The following is a 10,000-nucleotide window of genomic DNA, read 5'->3' on the forward strand; positions in this document are numbered from 1 at the left end:
TGTGGTGTGGTGTGGTGTGGTGTGGTGTGTTGTGGTGTGGTGTGGTGTGGTGTGGTATTAGTGGCGTGTTTGTGTTGTGTTGTGTTTGTGCTTGTGTTGTGTTGTGGTGTGGTGTGGTGTGGTGTGGTATTTGTGGTGTGTTTGTGGCGTGTTGTGATGTTTTGTGGTGTGTTTGTAGTGTGGTGTGGTGTGGTGTGGTGTGTTTGTGCTTGTGCTTGTGCTTGTGCTTGTGTTGTGTTGTGTTGTGGTGTGGTGTGGTGTGTTTGTGCTTGTGCTTGTGTTGTGTTGTGTTGTGTTGTGTTGTGGTGTGTTGTGGTGTGTTTGTGTTGTGGTGTGTTTGTGTTTGTTCTTGTGTTGTGTTGTGGTGTGGTGTGGTGTGTTTGTGGTGTGTTTGTGTTGTGTTTGTGTTGTGTTGTGCTTGTGTTGTGGTGTGGTGTGGTGTGGTGTGGTATTTGTGGTGTGTTTGTGGCGTGTTGTGATGTTTTGTGGTGTGTTTGTGGTGTGGTGTGGTGTGTTGTGGTGGTGGTGGTGATGGGTGGTGGTGTGTTGTGTGTGTGTGTGTGTGTGTGTGTGTGTGTGTGTGTGTGTGTGTGTTGTGATGTGTTTGTGTCGTGGTGTGGTGTGGTGTGGTGTTTTGCATTGTGTTTGTGTTTGTGTTGTGGTTTGTTGTTGTGTGGTGTGTTTGGTTTGAGTTGTTTTGTGGTTTGTTGTGTGGTGTGGTGTGGTGTGGTGTGGTGTGTTTGTGGCTGTGACTGTGGTTATGTTGTATTTGTGTTGTGTTGTGGTTGTGTTTGTGTTATGTTGTATTTGTGTTGTGTTGCTGTGTGTTGTGGCGTGGTGTATTTGTGGTTGTGTTGTGTTGCGGTGTGGTGTGGTGTGGTGTGGTGCAGTGCAGTGCGTTGTGTTGTTTTGTGTTGTGTTTGTTGTGTTGTGTTGTTTGTGGTTGTGGTTGTGTTGTAATTGTGTTGTGTTGTGGTGTGGTGTGTTGTGTTGTTTTGTGGTGTGGTGTGGTGTGTTTATGTTGTGTTGTTTCGTGTTGTGGTGTGGTGTGTCGTGTTGTGTTGTGCTGTGTTGTGTTATGGTGTTGTGTGGTGTGGTGTGGTGTGTTTGTGTTTGAGTTGTTGTTGTGGAGGTGTGTTGTGTTGTGTTGTGTTATGGTGTTGTGTGTTGTGTTGTGTTGTGTTGTGCTGTGTTTGTGTTTGAGTTGTTGTTGTTGCTGTTGTTGCTGTTCTTGTTGTTGTTGTTGTTGTTGTTGTGTGTGTGTGTGTATCCCTCTCTCTCTCTCCACCCACCATCTCAAGAACTGAAAAAATAGTCTTTGGACAACAATAAAGAGAGAGTGAGGGAGAGAGAGAAAGAGAGAGACAGAGAGAGAGAGAGAGAGAGACAGAGACAGACAGACAGACCGGCAGACAGACCGATACAGAGACAGAGACAGACAGACAGACAGACAGACAGGGATAGAAAGACAGGTTGAGAGATAGATAGACACTGAAAAAAACCGTGAGATCAGAGAGAAATTCATGACTGCAAAAGGTCGTCAGTGTGCTTGATTCATATTCTTGCAAACAATAAGGAGTGAAGTCGATCCAAAATCGACTCCACACACACACACACACACACACACACACACACACACACACACACACACACACACACACACACACACACACACACACACACACACACACACACACACACACACACACACACACACACACACACACACACACACACACACACACACAAAACGTCATTTGTGAAGCCTCATACCAAAGATTGGTCACCGAGACAGTGCAAAAAAACAAAACAAAAAAACAACAACAAACAAACAAACAAACAAACAAACAACAACACCAAAAACAACAACAAAGGTTAATGCTTGAGCCGGACATGTAACTTCGAGCATTTTGTAGGACTTTCCTCAAGAAAACGTTCATCACTCCGCGCACGGGTCCAATCGTCAGTGTTCACCTAAACTTTGTTCACGTTTTCAGATAATAAGTAACAGGTAACAAAGGAGTGAGGGACCTATCTGCAACCGGAAGCTCCGTGACAGAGTGGTTTAGGCGTTGGACTTACAGAGTTCTTCAGTGATCATGTTTCGTGGTATCGTTTTGGCTTGGCATTGTGTCCTTGGGGGAGTTCTCCAGTGATCATGGTTCGTGGTATCGTTTTGGCTTGGCATTGTGTCCTTGGGGGAGTTCTCCAGTGATTATGGTTAGTGGTATCGTTTTGGCTTGGTATTGTGTCCTTGGGGAGTTCTCCAGTGATCATGGTTAGTGGTATCGTTTTGGCTTGGTATTGTGTCCTTGGGGAGTTCTCCAGTGATCATGTTTCGTGGTATCGTTTTGACTTGGTATTGTGTCCTTGGGGAGTTCTCCAGTGATCATGATATCGTTTTGGCTTGGTATTGTGTCCTTGGGGAGTTCTCCAGTGATCATAGTTAGTGGTATCGTTTGGCTTGGCATTGTGTCCTTGGGGAGTTCTCCAGTGATCATGGCTCGTGGTATCGTTTTGGCTTGGTATTGTGTCCTTGGGGAGTTCTCCAGTGATCATGGTTCGTGGTATCGTTTTGGCTTGGTATTGTGTCCTTGGGGAGTTCTCCAGTGATCATGGTTAGTGGTATCGTTTTGGCTTGGTATTGTGTCCTTGGGGAGTTCTCCAGTGATCATGTTTCGTGGTATCGTTTTGGCTTGGTATTGTGTCCTTGGGGAGTTCTCCAGTGATCATGTTTCGTGGTATCGTTTTGGCTTGGTATTGTGTCCTTGGGGAGTTCTCTAGTGATCGTGGTTCGTGGTATCGTTTTGGCTTGGTATTGTGTCCTTGGGGAGTTCTCCAGTGATCATGTTTCGTGGTATCGTTTTGGCTTGGTATTGTGTCCTTGGGGAGTTCTCCAGTGATCATGTTTCGTGGTATCGTTTTGGCTTGGTATTGTGTCCTTGGGGAGTTCTTCAGTGATCATGGCTCGTGGTATCGTTTTGGCTTGGCATTGTGTCCTTGGGGAGTTCTCCAGTGATCATGGTTAGTGGTATCGTTTTGGCTTGGTATTGTGTCCTTGGGGAGTTCTCCAGTGATCATAGTGGTATCGTTTTGGCTTGGTATTGTGTCCTTGGGGAGTTCTCCAGTGATCATGGCTCGTGGTATCGTTTTGGCTTGGTATTGTGTCCTTGGGGAGTTCTCCAGTGATCATAGTTAGTGGTGTCGTTTTGGCTTGGTATTGTGTCCTTGGGGAGTTCTCCAGTGATCATGTTTCGTGGTATCGTTTTGGCTTGGTATTGTGTCCTTGGGGAGTTCTCCAGTGATCGTGGTTCGTGGTATCGTTTTGGCTTGGTATTGTGTCCTTGGGGAGTTCTCCAGTGATCATGGTTCGTGTGTCCTTGGGGAGTTCTCCAGTGATCATGGTTCGTGGTATCGTTTTGGCTTGGTATTGTGTCCTTGGGGAGTTCTCCAGTGATCATGGCTCGTGGTATCGTTTTGGCTTGGTATTGTGTCCTTGGGGAGTTCTCCAGTGATCATGGTTCGTGGTATCGTTTTGGCTTGGTATTGTGTCCTTGGGGAGTTCTCCAGTGATCATGGCTCGTGGTATCGTTTTGGCTTGGTATTGTGTCCTTGGGATAATACACTCCCCCCGATTGTGAAATTACACTTTACTCAGATTTTCCTCATCGTAGGTATCCTACCTGACTTCATTCTGTTCGGGAAGGTTGTTAGCACGGCAGAAGGAGATGACAGGAACAGTGGATATAAAATTCAATGCATCGATGGCTTTAAAGAAAAAAAAAAAGCTATGGGACCAGCTAGCCAAGCCGCAGAGAACTCTCCTGTGTTCGAGACGTGTCTGAAAGGGTGTGTTATAATACACGATCATGCAACCGGGTTACGACCTTGAATCCTTCTGAGTCTATTGCAATAATTATATCTATAATAGTACTCATTATCTTAACATTCGGCCAATACACAGAATAAACGCCTGCATCATTTGTTTTCTCCCCAGAGCCCTCACAATCGGACGAAACGCCGTTTGAGCCACAGCGACAGGATCTAGACACTCTCACACCTTCTGCCTCCTCCGTGTCCTCCTCCTCCTCCTCTTCCTCCTCCTCCTCCTCCACCTCCTCTTCGGGGCACCAGTGCCCGAGCGGCTGGGCACAGGTCCAGGACTACTGCTACTTCAACCCGGGCCCCGCGGCCAAGGTCTGCGAACTGCTGGGGGCACAATACGTGCTCAACTTGTGCGTTGCACGTGAGTACTGTGTGTCCCCTCCTCTCTCTCTGTCTCTGTCTCTGTGTGTGCGTGTGTGTGTGTGTGTGTGTGTGTGTGTGTGTGTGTGTGTGTGTGTGTGTGTGTGTGTGTGAAATAGAGAGTGAATGCATGTGAAAGAAAGACAGAGTTTGTGTGTGTGTGTGTGTGTGTGTGTGTGTGTGTGTGTGTGTGTGTGTGTGTGTGTGTGATTGTGTGTCACTGTGTGTCATTAAATGTTTCTTCTGTGTGTAACTTTGCTACTTTCAATGTCTCTATGCCTCTCCCTCTCTCTCTTCTCTTTCTGTCTTCCTCTCTCTCTCTCTCTCTCTCTTTCTCTTATTCTCTTTCTCTCTGTCTCTATCTCTGTCCCTGTCTGTCTCTCTGTCTCCGTCTCTCTCTCTCCCCGTATGTCTGTCTGTCTGTCTGTCTAAAGAACTGATAGCGTTCAATAGTTTACGGATATACACTGTGTTTTGTTGTTGTTGTTGTTTTGTTTTTTTGTTTTTGTTTTTGCCATAGCTGTTATAAGATTACCGACGGCAGAAATGGGCTGAACTCATCCAGAACAGTTAAGAGAAATCTTGCTCTATTGAACCAATCTGGTCGCCATGGCGAAGTGATCAGCATCGCGGACAGTCGAATTGGAAAGGATTGTCGACGGGCGCAATAGCCGAATGGTTAAAGTGTTGGACTTTCAATCTGAGGGTCCCGGGTTCGAATCACGGTGACGGCGCCTGGTCGGTAAAGGGTGGAGATTTTTACGATCTCCCAGGTCAACATATGTGCAGACCTGCTAGTGCCTGAACCCCCTTCGTGTGTATATGCAACCAGAAGATCAAATACGCACGTTAAAGATCCTGTAATCCATGTCAGCGTTCGGTGGGTTATGGAAACAAGAACATACCCAGCATGCACACCCCCGAAAACGGAGTATGGCTGCCTACATGGCGGGGTAAAAACGGTCATACACGTAAAAGCCCACTCGTGTGCATACGAGTGAACGCAGAAGAAGAAGAAAGGATTGTCGGTGGTGGAGGAACGTGGCTGTGGTCTCCAGTCTGGAGGGGACACTCGCTCAGTCCGGCTCCGAGACGAAGCGATTATTGCAGTGCAAGGTCACCTCTGTTGTGTGGCTTCCTGGCGACCTGATATCGACAGTCTCCTGTCAATAACCGCCACTGAAACTGCAGTAGACGAATGCTGGTGTGATTGATTGGGGAGTGGGTGGGGGTGGTTCGGAATGAGCGGCGTGGGAGTAGCGACATTGAGACGGTGCAGATGATGGGGAAAAAAAAACCAACAGTGTGATTATGGTGTGTTTCAGGTGTACCTCACGAAATCCCTGTAGACTTTATGCACGCTGTCAAACGTCTGCACGGAGATGACAACCATCTGGAAAGTAAGCACGTGCAACACGCACGCCCATTTCGCGCGATACTCTCTCTCTATCAATCTCTCTCTCCAAACACACACACACACACACGCACACACACGCGCGCGCCCACACACGCACGCACGCGCACGCACACACACACACACACACACACACACACACACACACACACACACACACAATTTCCACCACTACTACTACTACCACCGGTACTAATACACACAGATAAAGACGCACATGCGCTTTCCCGCACGAACGAATTTCTCCCCCCACCCCCACCCCTTCTCTCTCTCTCTCTCAACTCTCGCCTCTCTCTCCCTCTTTTTTTCTCTCCTCTTTAATCTCCCTCTCTCTCTTCTCTTTCTGTCTTCCTCTCTCTCTCTCTCTCTCTCTCTCTCTCTCTCCAATCCATCCACCAACCTTCACCTTTTCTGAAAATTTTAAAGGGGCACACAGCCAACACACACACACACACACACACACACACACACACACACTCACTCCCTCACTCACGAACAAACAAACAAACTGAACGAACATCAAGAGCACAGTGAACTGGAGCAGGATTCAAGACACGGATGCAATCCCAAGCAAGCTGATGAAGGGAGGAGAGAAAGGTGCATTACACTCTGAGATAACCCCAACCCCAACCCCTTCCCTCTCTCTCTCTCTCCCTCTCTCTCTCTCTCTCTCCATAGACTGTCGCTCTGTCTCTGACCGTCCGTCCCTACACACTCACCACTCTACTCTTCTCTTCTCCGATACCAGCACGCACACACACACACACACACACACACACACAAATACACCATCCGGTCACCTTTCCCGCAACTGCTGATAGACGGTGAACAGTCTTTCTCTTCAATCATTGTTGAGAATGGTTGGAGAAAAAGAAAGAAAGAAAGAAAGACTAGACAGAGAAAGAAGATTGGGAAGAATGTGTAGGTGGAGCAGTAAAACAAAACAAAAAAGAGATGAACAAATAAAGAAATCAAAACAAACCGATTAGAGGCAATCATCACACAATGCCGGCGACCGATGAGAATACGTGTGACAGTTTGGTGTGAAAACGCTTCGATTTGTTTCCCACATACGATTTAGCGAGAAAAAAAACCTTTCATTTAGTAGTTTAGCGCTCGAAGCAGCAGCAGCAGCAGCAGCAGCAGCAGCAGCAGCAGCAGCAGCAGCAGTAGTAGAAGAAGAAGAAGAAGAAGTCATCATCCATCATTGCATCTGCTGCTCCTTCCACTACTACAACAGATATTATTTTGTTGTCATTTCCACATTTTCCCACTGCTGCTACTACTTTTTTTTCTCTCTTTTTTTCTTTTTTTGCGCGCGCGAAGCATAAAAAAAAATGTTTGTTTTTTTCTCTCTCCAGGAGATACCCGTCTCTGCTGCTGCCTTGGAGGTGGCTTATGCAAATGAACACCACTCGACAGCTGCCACCTCAACATGAGGGCGGGAGGTGACGTCCCCTTCCAGACTCTCTCCACTGTGCGGAGACAGATTACGTCCTTCAACTGGAACAGAAAGTGTCGTCTTTGTCATGAGAATTTGGCAGGCTACTTAGCGTAGGCCAGTGTGGAGCGTTTGAGAAACTGTGTTAGTTTATAGACTTCTGAACTGGCTTATGAGAATAATTTTTGTCATAAAGTTAGCCACGAAGGGTTGAATGAGTTTCAAACATGCCATGGAAACTGGTGTTCGATGCTTTTTTTTTTTCTTTTTAAAGGGTTGAAGATAAGATCTGCCGGATTTTTTCACTTATTTGTTCACTTATTTCGGCACAAGGTCTGAAAAATAACTCGCTGTTATATAATTAAACAAATGGTCTGTCGTTGAAATGAAGTTTCATGGACTCATTAATGATTGGTTTGGTGTAATGGTATTGGGAGTCTGGTGAACAGCCATACCCTCCCCCCGGTCGCCCCCACCCCCTATCCCCCCACTCCCGACCCCTCCTCTCTGTTAGATATAGATCAAATAAATGTACGAGCCCATTGTACCTTCTTATTGTGTCAACCGGCGTTAGTGATGTGTAACAGTCTAACAGTCATCTGAAAATCTGGTAGTACTAGTAATCCTTTGTATTCAGTTCACGGCACCTTTTAAACGCCTTGGAGTAATGAGAGTACTGATGAAGAGGATTAGAACAAGCAGTTTATGTATATATATAGAGAGAGAGAGAGAGGGAGAGAGAGTCCTATTTTAGCGTCCTAGATTCAGTGTGTGGAGAGAGAGAGAGAAAGAGAGCTGTCAGCTAAATGCGCGTGAATGCGTAAACAGAGATAGCCTTAAGAAAGAGCAAAACCAAATACTGTGTCTATTACTGGAGAGTATGACCCGTACGTACGAACTAGATTTGAGTACGCCGTGGAAAGTATTAATCAAACAAAGGTAAGTGACTATCTGCGAGTCTGCACAGCCGGACTACTAAAGTTGGTATACAACTTCTGATTTCGAGTTTCTATCATTTACACAGTTTACTCAGAACAAGTAGGATAGTGCTCAACAAAAGTCATGTATACACTTAAGTCTGTGTAGACAGCCAAAGTACAGTTTCTTTTTTTGTGTCCTATCATTGTTCACAGTTTTCTCGGAACAAGAGTCATAACATGTCAGCGTCAGTGGTACAGTATGGTTGATAGCGCGCTGCCTGCACTGTGGAAAATAAAGAGAGTTGTATCAGTTCTTGTGTCAGTACCAGTGTGTGTGTGTGTGTGTGTGTGTGTGTGTGTGTGTGTGTGTGTGTGTTAATGGCAGAATGGACGAATGCTTTTATCTTTTTCTTCTTTTTTTTTTTAAATCGTTCATTCACCCTCTGATTACAAGACATTGTACAAAAATACAAGATGTTACCTTTAATTATCCATAATAATGGAAAAGTATCTTCGACTGAACGTGAAATACAAAACATTAACCGGCACACATTTTAAAACACGGAAACACACAATGATATTAAGAGCTTGTATTTTTGTCTCTCTTTGCCCTATTATCAATTCCCCCTCTCCTCTAGTCTCCCTTGTTCCCCACAATTTTTGCACATCTTTCTCTCAAAATATACACTTCCAAATCCAACACGCCTAACACACACACACACACACACACACACACACACACACACACAAGCACGCACACACGCACGCACGCACGCACACACCAGAACGAACTCTAACGTAGTAAATATCCATGTATTTTGTTAAGCTTTGCATGAACTGCCTGTAAGATCCAGATCAAGAAGTAAGTGCAATTTTAAGTGACTATTAGTTGAGCGGAGTCACGATCCACGGTACAGTACGTAATATACAAGAGAGGGTGTTTGATTGACACACTTTTAAGTGAAACAGTGGGGTCGTCACTGCAGTAGCATTAATCAGCATGTGCGCGTGCACACACAGACACACCTCTTCACCACCACCACCACCACCCTCACACAAACATGCGTGCACGCTGATGACGGTGGCTATGATCGGTGTTCCAAATACAACTGAATTTTGAACGCTTGTTGGTCGACTAAATCGTTTTATGGGAAACAATCCGTACATGCTTGGTTTTTCATAAGATTTACAGCAGTTATCTCCACTGATTGAAACAATTGCATCAGACTGACCAGCGTGAAACCCCCCCAGTCTGAAAACTAAAGGCACAAAACTGCTATGCGTAATCAGAAGCAGAGTGGCGCAGTGGAAGCGTGCTGGGCCCATAACCCAGAGGTCCGTGGATCGAAACCACGCTCTGCTAATTTTTTTAAATTTCATTTTAAAATGCTTTCAAGTCTTCAGTTTCTTTACTTACTCGTTCCCGACTCAAGCTAGCTTGATCGCGGAAGCTTATGTCTGCTCTGCTAGAATATTTTGTGCACGTGTGAAGGCAGTGTTCAGTAATTATTTATTTGTTCTATGCCCTCGATCTCTTTCTCTCGATCTGCCTTCTCCACCCCTCTCCCTTTGTCTCTCCAGTCTCCACGCTCTCTCAGTCTCCCTCTCAATCTCCCTCGTTCTCTCCCTCTCTCACCCAGCCTCTCCCTCTGTCTCTCTGGCGCTGGCCCCGCCATGATATGTATACCGGCTATATGCCATCACTCATGAATCAGTGCAGGTTATTTATAAGTAATGGAATGAAACCGTGACCCCAGATTTCGAATGAAATAGATAATCAGATCAATCAATTGTGACTGAAGATAAAAACTTAATAAAAAAATAAAAAAAAAGAAAAAAAGCGCACTACGGTCATTCATCTGGAAAAAAAAAAAAATATATATATATATATATATCACTAACCATTGTCTCTGAACACCCGAAATTCGAAAGCGTGCTGCGCTCAAAGGGAAACAACCGACACATGCTTGATTTGTCATA

General features: G+C 45.6%; 1 protein-coding gene across 1 annotated transcript in view; it reads left to right on the plus strand.

Annotated features, from left to right (window-relative positions):
* LOC143279538 (uncharacterized) overlaps positions 1-8,324 on the plus strand; it is a 107,602-nt gene extending 99,278 nt beyond the window's left edge. The window contains exons 3-5 of the mRNA XM_076583607.1: positions 3,998-4,246; positions 5,571-5,645; positions 7,021-8,324. Of these exons, the coding sequence (XP_076439722.1) occupies positions 3,998-4,246; positions 5,571-5,645; positions 7,021-7,067 (371 nt within the window). The 3' untranslated portion in view covers positions 7,068-8,324. The remainder of the gene's footprint in view (positions 1-3,997; positions 4,247-5,570; positions 5,646-7,020) is intronic.
* Positions 8,325-10,000: the final 1,676 nt, after the last annotated feature.

Source organism: Babylonia areolata, chromosome 2 (assembly GCF_041734735.1).
Source record: "Babylonia areolata isolate BAREFJ2019XMU chromosome 2, ASM4173473v1, whole genome shotgun sequence".
Classification (NCBI taxonomy): Eukaryota; Metazoa; Mollusca; class Gastropoda; order Neogastropoda; family Buccinidae; genus Babylonia; species Babylonia areolata.